Source organism: Esox lucius, chromosome 15 (assembly GCF_011004845.1).
Source record: "Esox lucius isolate fEsoLuc1 chromosome 15, fEsoLuc1.pri, whole genome shotgun sequence".
Classification (NCBI taxonomy): Eukaryota; Metazoa; Chordata; class Actinopteri; order Esociformes; family Esocidae; genus Esox; species Esox lucius.
The window spans coordinates 19134431-19161237 of record NC_047583.1 but is presented as its reverse complement, the minus strand read 5'-3'; the positions used below and the strand labels follow the sequence as shown (position 1 = coordinate 19161237).

The following is a 26807-nucleotide window of genomic DNA, read 5'->3' as shown; positions in this document are numbered from 1 at the left end:
TATGAATATTGAAATCGCCAAAAATTGTAATACTATCTGCCATGACTACAAGGTTAGACAAGAATTCAGGAAACTCATTGAGGTACATTGTGTATGGTCCAGGGGGCCTGTAAATAGTAGCTATGTAAAACGATAACTTTAATGAGTAAAACTTCAAAAGAATTAAAACTAGTGATTGAGAGTACATTTATATTTACTGTCATAAATATTAGCAACCCCCCTCCTTTTCGGATCACTAGTATAGCCAGAAGGAGAGGCCTCATTTAGGGCAGTGAATTCATCAGGCTTTAGCCATGTTTCACACAAGCCAATAACATCTAGTTTATGATCAGAGATTAATTAATTTACTGCAACTGCCTTTGGAGCAAGGGATCTAACATTTAGGAGTCCCATTTTGAGATGCAAGGTGTTACAGTAATTTGTATTTGTGATCGAGGTGGAGGAAGGCTTTATCTTAATAAGGTTGCTATTGTTAACATTACCTTGTTTAACTTTTCTTAGCCTGGAACGAGTCACAGTGGCAATAGGTAAAACTGTACTAACTACTCTGGCTATGCTATCAACAGACTCCACTATTCTAGCAGGCTGGCTAACAGCCTGCTGCCTGACCTGCACACTCTCATGGTGAGGCTATAGGAGTGAGACTCCTGTAAATGTTCCTAGATAAAAGAAGAGCACCACTCCAGCTAAGATGGAGTCTGTAGCTCTTCAGCAGATCAGGCCTGGCCCTATTTTTGGGAGAGTCCAAAAAGAGAGCCAGTTATCTACAAACTCCACCTCCTGCGACGGGCAGAACTCTGTTTTCAGCCGTTTTCAGGTATTTTAAAGCATGTCTTCCTGGACAACACTGTCTCTCACTCTCTGTCAATCACTGTCACCCAATTCAATTTTAATTTAAAGGGCTATATTGGCATTGCAAAAGTATGTTTACATTGCCAAAACAAGTGGGGGAAAATAAGCATAAACATAGAATAAATAACAGTGAAAATAAAAAACTGAATTAAAACAGAAAAATACTGAGTAAACATTACTGAAAAGGCATTATCAGTGTTATATTAAGCTATGTATGTAGACTCTCTGTCACTCTCTCTGTCACACTCTAATTACTCTCTACTCACCCTCTCCTCACTCTGTCACTCACTCTCTCCTCACTCTCTCCTCACTCTGTCACTCACTCTCTCCTCACTCTCTCCTCACTGTCACTCACTCTCTCCTCACTCTGTCACTCACTCTCTCCTCACTCTGTCACTCACTCTCTCTTCACTCTGTCACTCACTCTCTCCTCACTCTGTCCCTCACTCTGTCACTCACTCTCTCCTCACTCTGTCCCTCAATCTCTCCTCAATCTCTCCTCACTCTCTCCTCACTCTGTCCCTCACTCTGTCACTCACTCTCTCCTCACTCTGTCCCTCAATCTCTCCTCACTCTCTCCTCACTCTGTCACTCAGTCTCTCCTCACTCTCTTTATCTCTCTCTCTCCCCTGGCTGTCACCTCCAAAGAGAAGCGCATTAAATGATATTGCAGCATCACGCCATATCTTGTAATCGCATCATTCACACAAGGACATTTCATTACGGAGCCAATGAAAATGTCCGCTCAACACCACTTTGTACTTCAGATATGAACGCAGGCTGACCAAAAGCAGATTATCACATAATCCATACAATCCAGCTCAGACAATGAAGGGCAGGGGGGAAAAACATAATTCCTGAACATCACTGCAAATCTCACCCAACCTCTAGCTGACAAACTGACAGAGCCTGTCTTGCCAATCCCATTCCGTCCGTAATCTAGTACACGCATAGGGTGGAAATCCTGCATTCTGCAACTTTCTAGCACAAGCTTCCACATTTCCACTCCCTGAAATAGACACCATGGGCACTTTGTCTCGAGAACCAATTAAGGTTCATTTCATTAACCTTCCTAATCCAGGCACACTTGGAGATCTGCCATTACACAGGAGACGCTAAACACGGAAAGGTAAACACAAAATGAAAACATGGAGACAGAGGTCCCAGCAGGGAAGTGTTTCCAATAATGTTCAGCTTGGTGTTTTTACGCACACATAGAGAGAGACAGACAGACACACCAAACACATTAGACGAGAGAATACATTTAAAAAAAAATCAACACAGTGATACACATTGAAGCATGTACAGGGTTTGATGTGACACTCACTCCATCGTGCCCAGGGTTTCTTAAAGCGAGGATAAGAGAGAGACTGGTCTGTACCTTTGCTTTTAGCTAGGGAGAGGCGAGGAGGAGAGAGGTTGTAGGAATGAGAAGGTCGAGTATCCACATAGGAGGAAGGCGAAGAGGAGGAAGAGAAGAGAAAAGGCAACAGTGAATAGTCTGACATGGAGAAGTGCTCAATGAGTAGAGCAAATCAATACATGTACATTGATACTGTTCATGTGTATTATCAATACACATTAGGAGGACGTTAACACATAGGTATAGCCAGGCCAAACTATCCCGACAACTCAGTCTACACACATCACAAACACACACACGCACACATCAAGGCATTAGCATCGGTTAAGTCAGGTCATGCAAGAAACACACATCTGAGTCAGTTGAGGTATTTTGATTTGGAAAATAGTATTCATCCGTTGACGTTTTTCGATGTTATACTGAAACAGGGTTATTAACATTGCATTACAGAGAGAGAAGATGCACTTGGCTTCTTGAGAGACAATCGTCAAAACAACACAACAAGCCTGCACACACAGCACACAACAGCACGGAAACGGATGATGGTGAGAAATGAGTAGAGGCATACCTTGCTCCGCCATCATCATGTGTGAAAATCCTTGAGGGAACGAATAAACGAGAGAGGAAAGGAGAGAGAAAGAGCACTTCAAAACCCATATTCCAATAATCTGTAGGAACAGTATTGTGATGTCCCATATTTTCCTGTCAGAGAAAGCATGGCATCAGACACACTGAAAGACAAAAAAGCTTTCCACAGTAAAGGGGAAGGCTTCTGCAGCAGGACCACAGTGGTCCAACTAAAGACGTAGCTGATGAAGTAAGAAAAGATCTTTGTAATGGGAGCCCTCTGATTATAACAGAATCACTGCCCAAACATCTCCAATTCACATCCTTAAAAAGTGGAATGTTTTATAAGAGCTCAATGACCTCAACACATTGGGAGTTTTCTGAAATAAGATTTCTAAAATGAGATAGGTTTTCCTCTGAAAACTTACCTGGAATGTTGTGGTTGACCTCTACATTTACAGAAAGAAGCAAAAAAAAAAGAGAAAGGGAAAGCATTAGAAACACTCTCATATTGTTTGCATGGAGTCTATCATGCAAAACCAACACACAATTACACCATACACAGACAACTCCCTGTGCATGTATAGAAGTGAGAGTATGTGACATTAATATATTACACTGAATATATTCTTGTACGATAGAACACTACAGCCATCATCTCATTAGATCACTAAAACATAAAGTCATCAGATCAACCATCAGGTCACCAACCGCTGAACGATGGATTTGATCCCCAAAAAGATTTTGACATAAGTAATACTGAGGTAATTGTATCATCTTCTTTCGGCTCCAGTCACAGCACAACAGGTACACACAAAAACACAACTGGGACATAAATCAAAGCAGGAGGAAACCCGAGTTCTCTGTAAGCAGGTAGTTTTCTGGTGAGGAAGTCTGAAAATGCAGAAATCTTTTATCCAAATAGGTGTTATGACATAAGGTTTATTTAGCTTTATCTTCTGTGTATTTAAACGTGTTAAGATTGATACCGTGTTTTCAAACCCTTGGACTAAGTTTTAAAGCACATCGGGTTGGGCACGGGTTGGCATCCTGGCACCATATCCAGACTTTTGATTACATCATGGGGCTTTTGGTGCCAGGCCAGGGCAGAGACAAGCCAAGATCAATCATCCGAGTAGGAGAATGAGCAGAGGCACACCCCAATTCATTTTAAGGGAGGACAGAAAAAAGGATCGATCACATTTTTACCATAACTTTCTCCATTGCTTCATAATTGAAACACTGAAAGTATTAAAAGGTAAAAAATTCTTATGAAATGGATCCTGATTCTTTTCCACCAACCTGCACCAGTGTAAGTCTTGCGATTAGCCTGACCACAAGAAGTGATTAAACGAAGGAAATTAACAGGAGTCTAATGGAGTCGGTCTCCATTAAATGTTTTCAGTGGGCAGCAATCAGAGATCTATTAGTGATTCATTTAAATGATTTCACTAGCCAGTTATTAGATTTGTATTAGAGATGTAAAGATTAAATTCAAACGGTTTTACCGGACAGCGATTAGATATGTATTAGGTATTCATTTAGTTAGTGAGCAAATTCTGTCTGCCTGAACACAGTATAAGCTGTTCAAACGGAGTGTGTGTGTGTGTTCAATGTAATCTCTTTTAAATTTCCTCTTCAATAGAGTGCTGAAGCCTACACTGTGACCTCCTGACAGTGGCATTCACATGGCAAAGTCCCAAGAGAGGACACTGGGGAATTGAGGAATTAACAAGATTAGTGAGAAGGAGTGTGTGGTTGGGGTGATAATGTGCTCTGTGTGTGTGTGTGTGTGTGTGTGTGTGTGTGTGTGTGTCACTCTTCATTTGGCTTTTCTTCCATTTTCTTTTCTTTTTATTAGACCTACTTTCACACTGACATATTATTGACATTGTACTGCCTTTTTTTGCTCTCACACACACACACACCCACACACGCACACACACACACACACACACACACACACACACAAACTAATAAACACATTCTGTGTAGGCTCGTATTTTAAATGTTATCTCTTTTTCTTTGTATTCATTGTGGAACAATCATGCTGCAGTTAAAATTCAGCGAGTCTCTCCCCTTAAACAAATGGCTTGTGGGAAAGGAATTTCTCTCAGGCTTCATATTAAATAAACATAATTCTACATAATTATCCTGGTAGGAGTCAATACCTAAAGTAGACTGGGCTGAGTGGCATACAGTAGAACATATCAAAGGTAAAGGTTGTGCTATACTGTACTCTGTAGGCCAAGAACTAGGCATTATTATTATACAACATGTACACGCAGTATTTATTGTTTCCAAAACCTCCAAATCATAGGCCCTTATAAAGTAATTGTTTGGTTTTAGTTTCAATTAAGAACAAGCTAAGGTAGTAGACAGCCTTTAAACACACATACACAATTTCATCCAAAAGAGATAACAGATTGAGTATGGTGGGTGTTGCCAAACTCATTATTATTATTACTATTACTACCAGGGTGATAATCTCGGATTACTGTTTTAGCTTAGTCCTGGCACTTCGGTAAACCACATATCGGCTATCTAAACGACTGTACAGCCAGACCGGAGAGGAACATACGCTGTGGTTGTGGCAATGGTTGTCCAGGCCACTCGAGCCATCTGCCCCGCCTGGGGGAAGTGTCAGGTGTCCGTTGCCGTGCCTACGACGGTCACACCAGACTGTGCAACAAGCAGACTACAGCCTGTCTGTGCACATGTTACCCTCTCTGCTGTAACGCATTGAGTACCAGCTTATTACATTTACTGTTTGTAATGACTGTTGTTCCTGCTTGTCTGTGCAGGTCTACACCCAGCTGTGGTTTAAGTGAGAAATAGGTTCTACAGGTCAGCGGTTGGAGGGGATTGTGTGAAGTGTGTATTTGAGCTTGTGTAAGCGTAGAATCCGTATTTATGATCCATGGACGGTAGGCGATATTTAAAGAGACAGCGCCTTGGCACATCGTCCACATAAATACGGCTTGACTCGAGTAAACAGCGTTATTTATTTTTGCATGATGGCCTGAGTTCACTCTCCTGGCCCATAACAGGACTGGTCCACACACACACACCGACACACAGGTCCAGGGCCTGCTGAAGCCCCCTATCAACGGTGTGCAGCTAGCCAGCCAAGCAGACAGCACAGACAGGGGAAGCAGCCATAAATCAGCCGGAAAGAAGGCCCGCTGGAGGGTTGTAAATCAGGGGGAGACGGACCCTCACACAACTCGGCAGGCCACTACATCCCAGGCCAGCCTCGCTTTGTGGAGCAGGAAGCTTATGTATGGAGGTCTGGGAGTGGGAGCTTAGCGTCTGTATTGATAACTATGGGGCTTTCTGATAGATGCAAAGCTCAGAAATGTTCATGGGTGTTTTAGCGTTCTTGATTCCATACAGGTCAGCCATTTTATTTTCTTGCATCTTTTGGTGAATATGTATGTGAAGTGAAAATCAGTTGCAAGGGCTCCATAAACACACACAAACACACACCCATTTGATTGAATGGCTTAAATTCAGGAATTTAAACAAAAGCAGCTTAACTCTCATCAAGACAAGACAGAGTAAAATTGGACCCCTCCCTTTTAACAGCATAGCGTGACATGAAAACAATGTAATCTTTACGTTCCAGATCCACTGCCCTTTTGTCTGTTGGTTTATACTTGGGCTTGATGCCAAAACAGATGTAAATTGCCTTTATGTTGTGTTAAGAGAGAAAAAGGACACATTTTGAGAATATTTGAGAAAAAGGAATATAATTTTATAACTATTTATTTCTCACAGGATATATTTTTGATATAGACAATTGCTAAAACACAACTCATTAAATTCACTAGTGTAAATTAAATCTAAATGTATATTGATTCCAGTAGAGAATTTTTTTGAAGTTGTCTGTGCTTCATAAATAATTGTGCATAGCATATGCAGTATGTACCCACTGCTATCAAGATTTCCAATGTCCCTCAAATAAAAAGTTGCACTCCCTTTATAAATAGAAAACAAATGTTCTTATGCTCATTCCAGAAAAATGTAGGAATAAAAAAGTAAAAATGTAGCCTTACCAAAAGATCCACCCCCCCAAAACAAAACAAAATCAACACCAGCTGTGGAGAGAGGACAGAGATGGATTTTTTGTGATTGAATCAAAGCACTTCCAATGCTCTGCTACACAAAAGGATGTGATTCTGACACCTGCCATTGCGTGATTGGGTGAAGAAAAGGGCTCAGGAGGCCCGGTTCTCTATACAGGCATCCTTATCAGAGCCTGCAGGGCAGCACCATTAACCTGCACCGTGATGGCGAAACGCACCACTAACCAAGCTTAGATTAGCATTCGGCTTTTGGTACCACACAGGCATAATGAAACACAAAGAGTATAAGAGAGTGCACTGCGTTTGTCAGTGAAGAATCAAGAACATGATGAAAAAGATCCATTCACTTGGACTGATGAAAGAAAGTCAAAAAGGTTAATACAACAGGGGAATTCTCTGTGGGTAATAAGTTGGTTCATGCAAAAAGATGACAGGAAATAAGTTAGCATCATCTTACCTTCGTTGCAGAAACGGCCTTTGTATTCGGTTTTGGAGCAGTCACACATGGGTTCCCCATCCACCACTGTGCAGCTCCCGCCATTCTCGCACAGGTTCTCCGTACAGCGTCCATCCGACTCCAGACGAACCCTCAGGCTGCTTAGGAGAACAGGTTCCGTGTTCCCGTACTTCAGATCGGAAATCGTCCCTCTGAATGGCAGGGCGTCGCGGACCGTGGGCAGAGTGAGAGCCGACACGCGGATGTCCCGCGGTACACCGCCCAGGAAGAGGTCGCTAACAATCTTCATGTGCTGCCGGCTACCGCCGGTGGGCCGCACCTCGTCCCCCTTGGTCTGGCCGTCCAGCCCTAGCACCGTCCGAAGGCCATTGCGACTCAGCGTGGCAAAATGCCAGCTGCTGTCATTAATCAACTTGTCCGACACTACGGCGGTTTCTGCGCAGTCGATGCTGAAGCGTAGCTGCAGCTTGCCCTCCACCACCATCAGCTGCAGGAAGTCGCAGTAACCGCCATCGTCGAAGTACAGAAGCAGTGCCGTGGACACGTCTGTCTTGAACTGAAAGCTGAGGTCACTGCGTACGCTGGCGTCCCAGCGGAGGTATCGGGCCCACTGGCCGGAGGCACCGGTAAACTCCAGGCCCAAACACGCACCCAGGAGGGTGGAGAGCAACAGCTGCAGCCTCGCGGACCAGCCCAGCACATCCATGGTCAATAAAGTGAAGGAATGGGAGAAGGAGGAAGGAGATTATATTCCGGATGGCTTCGATCGCATCGAATTGGATCCAGTTCAAATGTCGTAGAGTTCGTGACAGCTTCTAGACTGCAGTTCTTTCCAAAAGTATAATCAGGTATGTTTGACACTTTTGAGAGATGTATTACAAAATCAGCGGTCGATTTTTTCACAGGGAGTAGGCTGGCATTTATGATAACAGTCATAGAAGTAGGCTAAGTAACAGTCATGGGCCAGGATCTTCTTGAGTAACTATCCAATCGCTGAGTCTGAACAACAGGTAGAAGCAGCTGCCTTTCCTCCTCGATAAAAAGAGGGAGGAAGAAGGGAAAGGGGGAAAAATGGGTCAAAGTTGGCCTTTATTATCCTTTACAGTCCAAAGACGTTGCTATGAGGAATCATGGCGTGTGGTTCCGACTGGACTGGCTCTTCTGGTTGTCAGGGAGACCGGGACATCCTTCTTCATGTTGCCTGCTGAGACATTTTGTTCACAGGGGATCCGCTGGATCTCCTAAGCTCCATCACTGTCAGAAACAATGAGGAAAAAGCATTACACATACACACACACATCATTGATTTTCAGACTTTCTCTAAAAGGTTTTCAAACACAGACTGATATTTTCAGACAGGCCTTCCTTCACCAGCTACAACTTCAGAAAGGAAAGATCTTCATTAATTTCATCCTTACTACCCCACCTTGCTAAGAACATGTGAAAACATGCTTTATTCCTTAACAGACCGATACGTCACTACAAGCATAATAAAAATAAAAGGATCTGGGTGCAAAATTCAATATATCTGATGTTGGAGATACAATTGCTATTCACCAAACGTAATTAAGTGCAATTTTTTTCACCTCAGTAAAGGTTGTTCAGCCCTATCGGTCATCTGCTAGCTAAATTAGCACCATTATTCTGCTGGCAGACCCTGACTATCAATCAGGCCAGCAGAGACGGACCTTATCTGATGGCCAAGGGAATGAACAGGCTTTTCTGCTGACTGCACAATACAAAGGCCCAAAGACAACTGAGGAAAGAGACTAAATGAATGGAGAACAACATTTGCATGGAGAGAGACAAGGCAGACCCCTAAGTATGAGTATTGAGACTAGAGACCAAGTGATCAAGCATCAGACAATTCCCTCTTATTCTTCCTACATGTCATTAACAACTCACAAACTCAAAATCAAAACAAAAAACCTGTTCCAAGTAGCAGATTGCAATAAACACCTTCCTGCAAGTGACAGATTTTTACTTCAAAGGACTGCCAGTGACGTGTCTTATTCACATGAGCTGGGTTATCTAACCTTGCCATGCCATTTTTACCCTGTTTTTCTCCCCTCTTAAAAGTCTGATGTTCAGTTTGCACTTGTGGTCTTGCCTCATCACGAAGGGTTCAGAACTATTGAATGAGTGTCCTCTGATGCCCATCACACCAAGCCATTCTGCTTCTTATTCTATGTCTATGCTCTTGGAGGAGAGTGCATTCTCCAGGCCAACCACCACAATTGAGCTTGCAGGCGCCCAACCACCCCAAGAAATAGGTAAAGCGCAACAACATCCTACCCATTCCGGATGATGCTGCTACAAATTGCACTGACCGCTGTGGGACCCTGATTGATTTGAATTCCAGCTCAAAATGATATAGCTGTTCTGCAAGGCAATGAGTGCAAACAGTGAAGATACTTTGAGAATGGCTTTGAGAAATGGGCGTGTTGGCATATATATTAAAATGTGCGGTTATGTATCAAGTTTTGACCATATCCAGTTTGTATTAAGTTTTGAATAAGAAACAACAGCACAGTCCATATATATTTTGACAGTGACACCAGTTCTGTTGACTAAGCTTTGTACTGTAGTGCTTAAATAACAAAATGACACTGATGGTCTATGAGTTTTAATTTCAGGGTACCTTCATCCATATGAAATTAAGCATTTAGGAATAACAACACAATTTGCACTCCACGCCAGGACACAAAAATGATTTGGACAATTGGCTTAACAGCTGTCTTTTATTAGGATTGCATCATTACAGCCTGGACAAGAGAGCCATCAATGCCTAGTCTTGATTCTAGGTTTTGCTGATGCAAGTCAAGCTCGTCATCAAGATGCAAATAAATCAGAGACATAGCCAAAACATTAGGCGTGCCAATCTCAGATATTACATTAAGAATAAAAAACAAAACACTGGCTAGTTTAGCAATGCCAAATTTTCTGCTTGACCAAAGAAGACCTCTATCGTGGATGATTAAAGAATCACATATAATGATGAAAAATTAACAAAAGACAAAAGATCAGGATCACTTTTCAGGACGTAGGCATGGAAGTGTCAGCCACTACTACACAAACATAGTATCTGCTCAGAGACTACTTTATGACTCAAAACTCTTTGGACGGTGCCTCACCTTGCCACAGGCCAATTACCCTAAAAATACTGCTAAAGCAATGGCCCTGAATCCTAGGCAAAAATGCCCCAAAACAAACTGAAGATGGCTGCAGTAAAGACCTGGCAGAGCTTCACGAGAGAAGATACCCAGCATCTGGGGATGTTTATGAGTTGCAGACTATGTAATCAATTATGAAGGATTTGCAACCAAGCACTAAATATGACAGCTTATCGAAGCACATTTTTTCAATTACTTTTGGTCCCTTAAAATGAGTGGAACTGTGTATGAAAAGGGCTGTAATTCATACAAGGTACACAATTTATGGTGGTACATAACATCAAACTAAAACTAATAAGCTGTTATTTAACCTCTCAGTCATTGCTTTATTTAAAATCCTATGTGCTGGAATACAGAGGTAAAACAAGGAAACGAGTGTCACACTCCAAATCCTTAAGGACTCCCCTTTATGTGGTTTGGTTATTAAATGGGCAATTACCAGTTTACTCCATTATCGTTTTGTGATTTATTCTATTAAAAATCGACACTTTCAAAATCAGAACAGTTTTGTATTTGCTATTAGCTCAAGTCGACAAAAGGCAACATTATTTTTACCTTGACACAAAATTAAAAGTCTTCCTGCTAGTATTGATATTTTGGGTGGGAGTGTATTGCCTTTTCAATAAACTTAATCAACATTAACTCCATTTCCAACATGAATTGGAAATAAAGCGACTTCTGGCTACTGTAGAGATATGTCAACGGTGGAAGATGCAGCGTCAGTTTTCTGCCTACCCAGTGTATTAGACTGAACTTCCCAGTCTTCTATACTGCAATTCAATTCAATGTAGCAACATTAAAATAATGACAGAATGATTTTCTACCAATGATTTGTCTTTTCTCCACTGGTGAAACCACCGGGGTTGCAGCTGCCATCCTAAAAAACAAATCTTGCCACCCTAGTTGTCAGGAGTGTCTGCTATATTATACATTTATAACATTTTATTAAATGGTATTATATTGTTCTTCTTTAGTTGTTAATCTCTATGGTAACCCGTTCCAATACCTTTGAATCCCCCCTTCCCTGTAAAATGCTTGAGTCAGCCGGCTCCTGTCCCCTTGCTGCTCCCCCTTCCTTCCAGTGAAAACACAAGGCGTCGGTTCATGATACTCTATGCAATGGAGCAACCAGGATTGTACTAAACTAGCCTAGCAGTAATGAAAGAAAGTACTGCTGCTCATGTTTACTAAATATACAATACAATATATTATTACCTTGCATTAGCAGTAACCATTTATTGTAGTTAAGATATGTCAGATATTGTCTACTAACTAATGTAATGCAATTGTCACTATTATTGGTAACGTTAGCTAGCTGGCAAATTTGCAGACGGAGTAGCTTGTAGCTAGCTACCATCATTGCCATGAAATGCTTGTCCTGATAGCTAGCTAGCGAAGGGGCATTGAACAATGTTGATGTAGCTTGCTATGGATAATTAAATTGTTACTTTCATCTGTGGAGAAGGTTAAAGTTAATCTACAGTAATTTTTAATTAGACATCTCTGGACATCTTTATAACATCAACAAAATGTGATGTGTGGTCATTGTGATAGACAGTTGTGATTTAAATTGTGTTAGTCTGTTTAATTGCAAGCTTGCCTGCAAATATTGTTAGCCTAACTAGCTAGCTATAGCTTGCTTCTGACTTAATGTTAATCCAACTTTTGAGTTAGCTAGCTAGACATTTGAAATACTTGTACCAAAGCTTGAACACATAAACATCTAAGTGTAAAACATGTACATTATTTATTAGCAAGACATTACACTGTCCATATTCAGTAACTGGATTTGTATAAATAAAGTGGACATAACCAACAATAGAATTCTATGCCACCCTTGAATTTCAACACCCAGCTTAATGTCTAGATTGAAGTATATTATAATGATATGATAATTTTACATAAAATTCCATGGTAGTCATGTTCGCTCCTCCAAAAATTTTTTTCAATGCTATGCAACTGAATGCCTAGAATAAGAATATCATTCAAAATGCTGTACGTCGGCCTGACTCACTAAATCCATTTGTTCCGATCTTTAATCATCTGACTCCTAATGGAAGATTTTCTGCCTTTTGTTTGGTTTCTCCTGCTTCGGGTGTGTTTTTAAAGTTTATTTTAAAAGTGTTTGATGCTATGTATTTCTTTTTAGAAAAACACTTCTAGTCTATTGTTATAAGCATTGCTTAATATAGGCCTATTGGCTTTAATTAATTAAAAAGTAATGGTGTATGCTAGGTTGCTTTAGTAAACCAGCTCTTTTTTTTCATGGGTTGTACTGAGTTAACAGACATTTCCCTCACAGACACAATTCAACATATATCATCAAAGCTTTGTCTATTCCCAAATGCACAGATTTAGACTAGTAAGTGATGAAGAAAAGGAAGGGGAAAGAAAAAGAGAAGGCAGCCTGGTACAGGCAGCCTATTGCTTACAGCGTCTAAAAAACAACCGAAAAGCTGCTTGATCAAATACCTGTACTAGCAAGATGAAATATCTGTCAGTCTCTGCCACTGTTCTCAGTTAACTTACCTGGTAAAAATCAGGGTAGAAATTGAATAAAATATAAAAAGAGAGAGGGAAAAGAGGGAGATGGAATCATCCAATTGGACACTATCTCAACTCCTTCCTAACCCAGATAGATCATGTCAGTGCAACTCTCAGACACACTTTCAAATCCCTGTTGACACCTCAGCTTGATGCATGTCATCGCTGGGATACACTGCTCCCTGACACTGGTGTGATGCAATGACAAGCCAATGTCTGGCCATCAGCAGCCTGCTCCACAATGAGAGTGCGTGTATGTGTGTCAAAATCTGTGTGGGTCTGCGCCTGTGTGAGAAGCGTTGCTTATTGTCCAAGAATGAACAACTGATAAAATATCTAGCTAATGATCAGACCATAAGTAGGACTATATAAATATTGCCAATAGCGGGTGTCTGAGCTTTAAATGTCAATTCACTATCTTTCTCTGATTAAATATCTACAGGAGCAAACACTCAGCAACAACACATGAATAGATAGCTTGGCGTCAACACAGAAAGGGTTTGTATCCCAATCCAGGTCAGTTAAACGCAGCTATCATTCTGTCCCATGTTGACAGGAACCACATCATCCAGTAACAATAACCACATCAACCAGGGTTAGGTTCCACTGGCATTTACAGAGAGTAACCTTATAGGCATCTAATATTCTCTGTGTCCATGCCAACAGCCTCAGCCCCCGGGCTCGGTACCACAGGACAAAGGCTCAGCAGTCAATGCGGAACCACTGACCCAGAACACACTAGGAAAATGGGGGGAGTGGTGTCGGAGAGTAATTTGGCAATTTTGTACATTTTAGTATTTTAGCAGATTCTCTTTTCCAGGGTAACTTACACTTGTTTCATCGATTTTATGATGCAAGGTGAAACAACCAGACAAGTACATTCTACTCAGTTCATTAATTATCAGCAAAAGTCAGAGCTGGAAAGCAGACCATACCTCAAACAAACATAATACGCATAGCAAGTTGAAGGTAGCTATATAGGTATTTTGGGGATATTCTTTGAAAAGGCTGGGTTTCGGATGTTTTTTTTGAAAATGGGCGGAGACTCTGCCATCCTAGCCTGAAGGAGAAACTGGTTCCACCATTCGGGTGCAAGGACAAAGAAGACTACCGACTGGGAGGTTTGGGAGCTGTCTTCCCGAAAGGGCAGAAGTGGCAGAACAAAAAACTGGGTTAGGGATGTAGGGTTTCAGCATTGCCTGAAGGTAGGCCAGGGAAGCTCCTCTTGCTGCTCTGTAGGCAAGCACCATGGCCATAGTAGGATTGTGAATAAGAGGCAGGTAATGGGGGGGGGGTCGGGGGGGGGTAGTGATCACAGCTTTACAGTGTTCTTGGGTATGCCTCTACCAGCTCTATTTTTGTTCTGTGAAATGAAGGCTATTCCATGCAAGAAATTGCCAAGATACTGAATATCTTGTACAATGCTGTGTACTATTTCCTTCATTGAACAGCGCAAACTGTCTCTAACCAGAATAGAAAGAGGAGTGGGAGGCCTCGGTGCACAACTGAGTAAGTGGACAAATATATTACAGTTTCTAGTTTGAGAAACAGACATCACAGGTCCTCAACTAACAGTTTCATGAAATAGTAACCGCAGAACACCAGTCTCAAAGTAAACCATGAAGAGGTGACTTTGGGATGCTGGCCTTCCAGGCAGAGTTGCAAAAAAAAAGGTATATCTCAGCCTGGCCAATAAAACAAAGCAATTACAATGGGCAAAAGAACACAGACACCAGACAGAGGAAGATTGGAAAAGTGCTATGGACAGACAAATCTAAGTTTGTGATGTTCAGATCAGAAAGAAGAACATTCATGAGATGCAGACCAAATAAAAATATGCTTGAGGAGTGCTTGACGCCATCTGTCAAGCATGGTGGAGGCATTGTGATGGTCTGGGGGTGATTTGTTTGTGGTAATGTGAGAGATTCGTACAGGGTAAAAGGGATCCTGAAGAAAGAAGGCTATCACTCCATTTTGCAACGCCATGCCATACCATCTGGATGGCACTTGATTGGAGGCAATCACTCCTCCTACAACAGGACAATGACCCACAGTTCCAAACTATGCAACAACTATTTAGGGAAGAAGCATTCAGCTGGTATTCTGTCGATTATTGAGTGGCTGGATCTCAACCCTATTAAGCTGTTATGGGAGCATCTTGACTATATGGTACGGACAAAATGCCCATCAAGCCAGGAGGAGGTGCTTCAGGAAGCATGGGATGAAATCTCTCCAGATTATCTGAACAAATTTGCAACTAGAATGCCACAGATCTGCAAGGCTGTAATTGCTGCAAATGGAGGATTCTTTGACAAAAGCAAAGTTTGAAAAACACAACTATTATTTCAATAAATTTTTTTATTATTTCTATCATTGTCAATGACCATATTTCCTATTAATTTAGCTATATTTCCTATTCAAATTCATTTCATGTATGTTTATGGGAAACAAGGACATTTCTTAGTGACCCCAGACTTCTGAACGGTAGTGTATATAGAAGTCTGTAACCAAAAAACGAAACCTTTATTAATATATGTACAGATGAAAAGGCAACCGACACATTGAAATGCTACAGGTTACTTACTGACCAGAGGTTATACCCATGGTTAAATAGATACTTACTGAGAGGAAGGGTCAACCCCCTTCCCAGGCCAATCAATATCCATTGTCCATTATATACAGCAGGCCTAGAAAACAAAAAACTTTCAACTTTAAGCTTCAATGAACAGGGACAAAAAAAATCAACCCAGGTCAACCAAAGTAAGCCCAGTGAAACACAACTGTTGGAACAGAGAGCTTTAATCAAATGTATTTATTAAGCCCTTTTTACATCAGCAGCTGTCACAAAGTGTTTTTACAAAACACCCAACCTGAAACCCCAAGGAGCAAACAACAACTGTGTTGAATATCAGCGGTTAGGAAAAACTCCCTAAGAAGAAAGTTAGGAAGAAACCTAGAGAGGAACCAGGCTCAGAGGGGTGACCAGCCCTCTTCTGGCTGTGCGGGGTAAACATTTTAAGTTGTAATAATTAATAAATGTGAGTCCAGCTATAAGCCTCTTGTTAAACACAAAACACTCAAAGTTGCTCCTCTACAGGAGCATCAGTGAACTGCCATCTTCAGGTCTCTCCATTGGTCATTATAATAGAGTGACAATTTCTCAAATATGTGTTTAACTGTACAAAACATATTCACAAGCCTATTTCTCTTTATCTACTCTATTTATTGAAGTAGAGCAAGCAAACAACCAAAGTCACATCAAGGGAGACTAAGAATGATCTTTTAATTCAAATATCTTTACTTAACATTGGAGATGAAAACATTACACAAGGCAATATTGGTTATTACAAGATAATCCTTAATAAACCAAGCATTTATCCAAACATGAATCAAGGAGGTAGGCAGAGAACATATGCATAGCCTAAAAGGCCCTTAATCCAAAATCTGGTTAGAGAGAGAAAGATAGAGAGGGAAAGAGGAAAACAGATATATGGAGAGAGGAGAGTATTGTTACCATGACCAGTACAGGAACCAGGAAAGAGAAGAGGCTCAAAAATGGCATTCATGTCATTACTATAGTTTTATCTCACAAACAGCTTTTCCCTCAGGCCATGAGTCTCCTCAACCAGCAACACTGATCAATGATCATACTGATCACAAATCAACATTCAAGATGCTCTGATGTCCTTTCAGGTACAATTAACGGGCATCTGAATATTAATTTGCATGTGCAATTCATAAGCATATTACATTCATATGTATCTATAACATTGAATACCTCCACCATACTGTTCATACTCCCCTTTCTACTCTTCGTAAAATGGCTGCTAGTTGACATTGTTATGTATATTATTGCCATCTTTGCCATATTATTCAATACTACTACCCATATTGCTGCTTATTTACAGCACTCTTTTAAATTGCTGCTAGTGTACAGTGTTATGTATATGATTGCTTTATTTTTTAACTCTATATATTTTTCTTCTAATCCACACTACATAGTTGTAGTGTGAAATTTCACTATTCATAAGCTTATTACACTCATATGTGTCTATAATATTCTATAAATTTCAATAATTCTACCAAATGACATTGTTATGTATATTATTGCCATCCTTGCCATATCTACTGTATAATATTCAATACTACTACACAGATTTGCCGCTAGTTTACAGTACTCTTTTTAAACTGCTGCTAGTGTACAGTGTTATGTATATTATTACCTTATTTTTTGTTTGGCTATATTTTTGCTTATATAATCTTCTTGTAATTCTCTCTACGTAGTTGTCGGGTGCCATGTCACAACAATTTCAGTGTGCTGGATAACACTGTTGTTCTGTGCATTTGATAAATGAACCTTGAATCTATCTACATTAATAACATTTTAAACAGTTTTGCTTCGGAGACACTATTTTAATGGTGTAAACAGGTGAAAATCTTAATTGTCATACGTTGCCTTCTCGAGGTTACATGATACACTTTCCTAACATATACTCCTCAGAGCTACTGACCTCTAGAGACCACGTCTCATTCAGTGTGTATTGTAGTGGAGTGAGTGGTGACGTAGGACATCTGGTCTTGCTACATGTATAAACAAAATAAAACATAATTAAAGTCATCATTGGTGAGCAACTTAAAACATCTTACATTGACACTGAATCAATTCTACTATTACTAGGAAAAGCACTTGTTTTACAGAGAGCACCAATTTAACTACAACATAAACAAAACAGTGAGTTTATACACCCTCCAGAATAGAAGGCCAAAGGACTGTGTGCGCATGTGTTGAGCATTACCGCATTCGTCTGACACAGGAGGAGATTCTCGTTACCAAATAGTTATAAATTATATACATTTTATTTATTATCTGTAAAACATTGTGTTGTAAGAAGCCTCTGTGTTGGTGACTTTGAATATAATTCACCCAGAACAGATACATTACCCCAGAAAGCATACATCTATTTACATCAAAAGTTACAGAATCAAAGTTGCATCAACATGCTTCACCAAGAGAGCCAACATGGATGTACTTATGTATTCCTAACAACCACATTCTATTAGTTATGTTCAAGTCCAAGCTTTGGCTGGGCCACTCAAGAAAATTCACAGACTTTTCCCATGCTTCAGGTAGTAGTCATGCTAAAAGATGAATGCTTGTCTAAGTCTGAGTTCCTGTGTGCTCTGGTTCTGGTTTTTATCTTAACTTCTTTAGTCCTGGGCTGGGCTTAATCTGTGTCCACAAAACTGATGCATAACATCCAACTGTAGACCTGATGTTTAGTATTTGCTTGAGTATACTTTGTATGCAGTAAGTGCCTGAAATACTGTTACACATTGACCCCACCAGATGCTTCATATCTTCTCCAGTGATGCTCTGCCAGGCCTGTACAGCAGTCATAATTGGTTGTTTGTTTTTAGCCTTTTTTTACTTAAATGTGTTAAGTGGGCTTTTAGTCTGGAGATAAAGTTGGTCAGTCAAGGTTTTTTTGGAGCTAAAATAATCCCTAGTTGTTATGTCAGTATATTCAGGGTCATCACTCAGGCCATCCGATGGTACATGTTAATCTTGGTCGCATTTGTCCATGAGAACTTTCTCCAGTTTTTAAAGCCACTGTAGTTCTACTCCCATTTAAAGATAGTCATCTGTAGATGGGAGTTCCTGACACACTTCCTAGAGGATTCCTGATCTGTCAGGCAAATTATTTTGATCATTTTGATGCTCCTTAGCATACCCCAATGTTTTTTGATTGCCGAGCTTACCATTGCTTTCTTTATTTTTAAGGCTGTTCCAAACAGTTGGTTTTGGTAAGCTAAAGGTTTTGTATGGTTTTAGGTAAACATTTTATTATTTGTTTGCCTAATAATGGCATTACTGCCTTTCACTAACGCCCTTTTTTGTGCTCATATTGACCGACAGCAATAGTAAACTCCAAAGGCAAATGCAAAGCGTAGAATCAAGAGCAGATATTGACAGTTCCTTTATGCCAGGACAAAGTATATGACAGAGCACTCCGAACTAACTAGAAACATAGGTCAAGAACAATGGTCCCAATAGCTTTGGTGTTCTTTAACAGGCAGACTATACAAAAAGGTGTTGTCATTTATAAGTGAGAAAAAGAAAATGTACACAAACAATGTGAAGTATAAGCTGAGACTCTAACTTTTAACTCCATGGTAACAGTTTGATGTAAAATCCAAATTTTTGGAGTACAAAGACAAAGAAGACAAGATGTGTCACTGTCCCAACACCTACACAAGGCATTGGATGTAATGTCCTTGTAACAGATATTTCTCACTGGCACTAGCCCATACATCTTTTCACTACTCTGAGTGTGTATTGAGTGTGTGTGTGGATGGGGTGTACATATTCCTGCCTGTGCATGCCTGTTAGCTCTCCCTTTGTTGCAGCGCGGGCCATGCTGAGAGTCGGATGGGCAGAGGTTAAAAGGCTAAACTGCATGGGCCATTGTTTCCATTGAGGGTCGTCTGCCATTCCCCACAGGGAAGACACACACGGGACAAAGCAGCCGTTGCAAGGGCCTCCCATTAGAAAACAATCAACGGAGAGAGAGAGAGAGAGAGAGAGAGAGATGGAGGGATGGTGGGGAGGAGAGATGGTGGGAGGAGAGATGGAGGGCTGGATAGGTAATTTGAGAGCGCCATGTTAATAGGCAGGTGCACTGACTACACACACTGCATTGTGGTCACACACACTCTAGACACGGCCACAAAATGTCCCCTGTGGCAGTCAGCTGATCTCATAGGTGAGGAGGAAAAGAGGGATGTCTCAAATTGTGTCTCTCCATCCATGTCTCTCCCTCTTTCTCACCTTCTTTCTGTTCCGGTCTTTACTTTTACCTGTCCCTCTCTCTCTCTAGACATTACTTATTTCTTCTCTTTCCCTCTCCCCCTTGTCTCTTCCTACCTTTTTCTTTCGCTGCCTCCCTCTCCCTTTATACCCCCCCCTTTCTCATTCTCTACCTCCCTCTCTTTCTCCATCCCTCCATCTCTCCATTCCATTTAAACCGCCTTACTGGCTGGGGAAACATTTGTTCAAACTTCCAAGCAGGTGGAATCTAAGCTAAAAATATAATAGTTAGCAGAAGTGAAAACCAAAATAATAATGATATTTTAAACAGTCAACACACACATTTTCACAATTATTTAGGCATTTCATATGATTGCACACTCTCCATTTCTCTCTCCTTCTCTCCTTCACCTTTTGTTCTCAGCCAAACACACATGCACATAGGTGCACATTTTAATGTGAGGGACGAAGTTTGTGGTCCTTTATCTCCCTCTTCAATCCACTCCCACAGACCATGTAAACTGTTAGTCAGCTACAAAATCTCTGCGAAGCATGGGGCAGACATGACAAAACGTCACCATTCAAAACCAAAGTTGTTTTTTGTGAAGGCAGTTGACGCAAACTAGCAGCTTGGGAAATCCACCCATTAAACAAAAACTGTGGAATGTAGGTTGTTATGTATGTAGTTCATCCATTTCAACTGAGTTGAACATTGAAACCAGAACCTGGTCATTGTGCCCAGGGTCTGATTTTCTGGAGTACCTGCCAATCTGCACACAATGCCGGCCTTTTGATTTCTGAAGTAGACACGCACACTGTCTTTCCAACATAATAGATACACAAGCCTGTTTGGGGAGGACATCTCCAGCAATAAAGCAAGCCAGATAGTAAATCAGGTATGTATATACAGAAAATAAGAGAGAAAATAGAGAATGAGAAGTAAAATGTGATTTTCATATCAAAAATAATATTTTATTATTCACTTTTGTTATTTGTTACAGCTTTTTTATTTTTCAATTGTTTTGGCTATGTCAACAATTGTTTCCCATGGCAATAAAGCCATTAATATTGAAAATCTAAATGTAACTGAATATGAGAGAGCCTCAAAATTCAAACCTTTGCATATTTTTTTCAGTTAAAATGTGTAATGATTGGCATGTAAAGTTAAAACTCAAAGCCTGCAAACTGCAATTTCTGTTTTGTTTTTACTTTTGTAATTTATTACAGCTTCCTTATTTTCCACTTGCTTTTGCAGCATAAAGAAATGTTTCCCATGCCAATGAATCCATTTAAATTGAATTGAGAGAGAGAGAGAAAGAGAGAGGAGAGAGAGGAGAGAATAGTAAGGACAGAGAATATGAGGGAGAGACAGAAGGGGTAAGAGAGGAAGGTGGATGGGATGAATAACAGGGAGACAGGGGTGAGGATGAGAGACCAAGAGTGATAGAGAGAGAAATATTCCACCTGAACCCACTCCCACTCATGCATCCCATTGGATAGTAAGACCCCTCTTCAACACCCATACATCTCTTCCCATCCTACTATCGACCATCACCAATCTAACAGCATTTGATGGATCTAAGCAAAGCCTCTCCATTCCCACTGTTAACGCCTATCCATCTGTATCACATCAGCGATCATCATGTGGGAGGGGTCTTGGAGACGGGGAGGGTGCATTTTCTGGAAGACAGACAGAGACAGTCAAAATAATGATTCTCTAATGACTAATCCAAGAGCACTGAGGGGAAGCCAGTCGCCCCCTACATTGTTCTCACCTATCCAATTTAATTTTGGTGATCAGCTAAAAAGACGAAGAGAGAGAGCGGAAGGAAGGGGATGCTTTTGCATGTGTACAGACACAAGCTGTCTGGCAAAGACAAAAAAAACATACCTCGGCCGATTTTGTTAAACCTATGCAATTACAATGAGTACGAAACGGATGGAACGTAGGCGTTAGGAACGAAAGAAGAAAGCTGAGTTCTACATATTATTTTCGTCAATTTTGTTCTTGTAATTAAAGGAAGAAGCAACATGTAAAAACACAAACTATTTACAATTTGTTTATTATTATTAATTTGAAAAGAATGGGAGCAGGCGCGGGTGAGATGCTAGGATATACACACAAACAGGCACAGACCAAATATGCATTGAGGCTGCAGCGTTGAGTGAGTGTAAGTGAAGGGCCCCACCACTTTGCTTACACCTATCCACTTTCGTTATATCTTAACAGAGAAACACTATGTTTTACCAGCCCCACACAAACGAGGACAGACATACAGCAGGTACAGACTGAAGCTCCGCAAGACTAGACGAAGGGGAAACTCATACCATAGAATATATTACAATATCACCCAATGTGCACTGACTGCCATACCACAAGTTAAAACATAATAATTTTTTCCGTTGATCTCGTATGTCGACGGACACAATCCGGCACTACCAGACGGGCAGAATCATGTGCTCAGCCCCGGTGCCCAGTGAGGGTAACCGAGCATGGGCATCCAGCTCTCTTTAGGAGGAGACACACCTCCTTTGGGCGAATGGGGAACGGAAGGGGGAGAATAGAGGAAAGGAGAGGGGAGGGTTGTTCTGCTGCAGCACCTCTCTCCTGCATTACATCACCCCCAAACTGCTACACACTTACACACACACACGTACGTGTACGTACTTCCCACAGACACGCGCTGTTAGAAATATGCTGCTCCTACACGCACAAATTTAGACTGATACATACACAAACTCAGACTGCTACGACGCCAACACCGTCCGCGGTCAACCCCGGCCTTCATTCTAGAAAAACCTTATTTGATTTATCTACCGTTCTAAAATCACCCCCTTTTCCTGCATTGCATTAGTCTACTCCTACACACATTTCTACAAAACACACACACAAACAGATACACAGTAACTGCATATTTAGGACCAGTTCCCACACCAGCACAGAACAAATCCCTATTTAAATTAATCAAACGCTGATCTTCATCTTTATCTAATTAAAATAATATTTATCCTGCATTACATCACTCTGCAGCAACACATACGCACGCACGCCCCCCCCCCGCCCCCCGACACACACACACACACACATACACAGTCACTAACCCGTCAGCTACACTTTTAACGCTACACCATTTCTGTACAATCATGAGATTAATACAAATGTTGGCAATATTCTTAATATTACTACCATTTTCATTGGTGGGATGAGAGCCTACGATCGTGTTACCTGAAAGAACATAGACTAAACCTAGCTTCCATTTCCAAAAGCAGACAAATATATTCTTATAAATATTGAAAAAGAAATCGTCTACTGATAATGCTATAATTCTCTATATGATAATTATTTGCTTTGCATGCATAGCACTCCACGAATTTTGTTTGTCATTTGACACCTATGTATTATCCGTCCTTGTGGGTGTGTACGCAGTTGTACACACGCGCACACACACACCCACTTGCACTCTAAAACGCATCCGCGTGCACGCACGCACGCCGACACGCACACACACCCAAACCACGTAGCATAGGCCTGCACAGTAGTAATTTAAAGTTAATTCTAGAACCCTTTTTCACAAGCAAGAAATTACTTTCGGCGATCAATCCTTGTTTATTTAGAAATGCATGACGCAATTTCTACAACCCCAGATTTTGATATTTCATCGCGCTGTTAAATACCGTCTTATTCGAACTGCATTAGACTGCGTGTGGTATACGCATTCAAGACCAACGTTATAGTAGATCAGCTCTAGATTAATTTGCAATAAAAAAGGACATCGAATCAGTTTTTTTTACTTATATTAAAACGCCAGTCCAAGAAAAATAACGTCCACAATTATATTGTGAGTAGTAGCCTATTATGTAGGTAATATTGGAGCCCCTCTCCCGCCCTTAAGGATTAGCGTTACCTTGAGAGCCCTTGGCTGTTTTCGGTTGATTCGTCAGAGCAGTTAATCGCCTGCCAACCAGCGCCCAGAAAGCAGGACAGCCAAATAACACCATGCACCAACCAGGATCACCCAGCCACTAGCCAAATCACATCACCACAAAATAACCACATGAGTAGGGCAGGTAATCCGCATACACCACACGACCGCATAGCACCACTTCAATTGAAAATCTGTGTTGTGCTTTTCTGTGTAAATGTTCGAAAATCTTGATAGCCAAAGCTAATTTTACAGAAATTATTTAGAATTAAAAGTATGTATTTTTACAGTGTATTGTCGTTGATTTTGGTGTACATTATGGCTTAATACTAGTGAGTGCTATTATGCATTAAAATAATTTAAAACAACTAGGCCAAAAACTGTAGTTTTTATTTTGTTATGAAATGTGTATTTTATCTAGATGAAATATGCCTCCTTACTAAATCATTAATCGTTTAAATGCTTTTTCCATGTATAATTACAAAGAAACATTATAATAATCTCACATTTTAACGGCCATTACACCTAGAGCGCTGGTGCTACATTTCAGGCCCAGCAGTGTGAGAAAAAGAGAGACGCATTTCACAGGGGTCACGCCCATTTCTGAGGCATATTTCGACGCGTTGAAACGCAAGATTAGGAGTTTCCCAGCGTTCTGATGTATTATTCTCGAGCCTATTACATTGTAAATCCAAGTCATCGAATCTGTGACACAATGACACATTAACTACAAACATCACCATATCTTCTGGCAGTGGGAAGTGTGTTTTATTAATCACCAAGATGCTGATCAATCCGATATTGAAACAAAAACGGTAGGCCAAAATGTGAGATTTATTTCCACCATTTTGAGATCTCTTAAATTATGTTCCTACAGGAATTAACCTAATCCTTTTTACATTTTAAGCCAACTATGTTTTATTCTTGATTTAAGACAAACAAGGAAACTACATTAATATTAAAATGCATGATATGACATAACGGTGCAAATAGTTGTAGGGGTTTTATTTGTCTACTGTTGATTTTTTTTGTCTCTTTATAACCTGCTAAAAATATTTCGACTATCTCAAAATGATATGCATTCTGCTAAATATGAGTTGGGCTACATGTTTCGTTTTAAAGAAAAAAATACAAGCGTGTCCATACATGTCAGATTCCATATAGCTCACCAGCACCCCAAAAACTCCCTCCCTCGTTGTTCTGCAGAGCTCACAAGCTCATTTTGATTCCACAGGGAACGAATTCAATCGGCTGCCTCAAAATCATTAAATTTCCTTGATTATTTTAAACCTAAATACATGCTAATTTGACTAGAAACATTTTATTCTAACGTATTTTCACTGTTGTTTTAGGTTGTGTTTTTTGATTTATCAGCTACACATTAACAACCTAGGCCTATATGTCTGGGGAAAATCGATTTGGAGACCTAATGTGTTCGTCTCCTGGATTTTCTGAACTGAAACCGTTCTATTTCGTTAAATGTGCAAAACGCCAAATAAGTAACGTAGAAAATTACATAAATTGAGGAAAAGGGGAAAACGAGAAACGTTTCTGCTATTATTTCTGCCGCGTATAAGGTTGTCAGCGGAACGTAGAAGGTCATGTCCCTACATCAAATTCAAAGAAGCATTTCTAGATCTGAATTGTACTGCGCACACCATGAAAGCAGATACATTTTATGCTGCAATTATTTAGATGCACATTTCCTATTTTCCTATTGGTTTTTTTCCAGTTCGTTAAATAGCTGTGAACCGTCATTGATATTTTAACATTACCCCACATGCACGCTTACTGCCGTAAGACACTGGACACCACTGTAGGCCTATCCATTATTCAATAGGCTACTTTTCAGGCGAGAAAAATCCTGGTAAGGAAGAAAGAGTGGAAGGCTAAGCAAGCATTTATTTAGCGTCGCTTATGCTTCTTACGACGTCCCTACGCTTTGTGTATGATACAGATTAATAATTCATATAATAAATATTGCCCATGGGAGCGGAAAACGCCAGTGGCCACGAGCTGAGCGATGTGACCGTAATTCTATCGGTCCCGGGGGGCTTGTCCATGCCTGTCACCCTGGCCTCGTTGACCGGGGAATGGGCATAGAATCAGTCCAGACGACTTGGCCGGACTGACCCATTTATACCCGAAAACCATTCTGCAGTAGGCAGCGATCTTATTCGCCTAAGAGTCGATATCATTCGTTATCGTATGCTTCCCGTGGAAAGATATAAGTCTGTTACAGTGTTTGGTTGATCATTGAGTAGTAATGACAACATGCCGACGTTCTCAGTGTCTAACTTGTTCCAGACTGTTCTAGACAGTGGACTAGCAAAACTAACTGTATGTAGAAAATGTCTACGCTATCTAATACCAATTCCAACCCAACATTGTTCCAAAACATCGATAGAGACAGCTCTTGACAGATCTTGGATGACAAGAGCCCTTTGGCAAGTATAGTAAAGAAGGCAAAACTGACCTTAGTTATGGGTTAATATCCAATGCATTGGCTAATATTCCGACAATAAACTCCTTTAACGTTAAAATCCAGGTTCGGTGTAAGACAGAGTAGAAAAACCACCGCACCGATTAAAGCGAGACTTCTGGCTAACTACCAGCCGTCAAACCAGGGCTACCAGGCTGTTCTTTTCTCCGTCCCTCTCCGGTCGGTCTCCGCCACAGTGCATCACAAGAGCCTCGCGCTCGTTCCGTGCGACTGGCGGAGGACGATCACCGGATGTTCACACACACGCCGCACGGGTCCGCCCTCTCCTGGTCTCTCCTCAGCACCACCACCGCGCGCGCCATTTAAAGGCGTAGTCCGAGAGACAGAGTGGTGAAGGAATTACTCACGGAGAATGCTATGGCATGTTTGTTTGGATAGAGACTGGAACACATTTAAAATTGTTTAAAAAATATATATTGTCTCCAAAAGTGAAACGTTCTCTTCCCAAATAGTGGAATGCGATCAAAGTTGAATGCAAATAACTAATTCCATAGGTAACTAACAACTTGGTAAAGTGATGTGTAAAATA

At 40.8% G+C, this 26807-nt stretch overlaps 1 protein-coding gene across 22 annotated transcripts in view; it reads right to left on the bottom strand.

The window, feature by feature from the left end:
* nrxn3a (neurexin 3a) overlaps positions 1-26496 on the bottom strand; it is a 336640-nt gene extending 310144 nt beyond the window's left edge. For all 22 annotated transcript variants that reach the window (XR_001198455.4, XR_001198457.4, XR_001198456.4 and 19 more), the window contains exons 1-5: positions 26252-26496; positions 7328-8581; positions 3211-3231; positions 2784-2813; positions 2234-2245 (exon numbers count right to left, since the gene is read on the bottom strand). Coding sequence is in view for 17 of the 22 variants with exons in the window: in XM_010878613.4 (XP_010876915.3) it covers positions 2234-2245; positions 2784-2813; positions 3211-3231; positions 7328-8033 (769 nt within the window). In the remaining 5 variants the exon portion in view is untranslated. The remainder of the gene's footprint in view (positions 1-2233; positions 2246-2783; positions 2814-3210; positions 3232-7327; positions 8582-26251) is intronic.
* Positions 26497-26807: the final 311 nt, after the last annotated feature.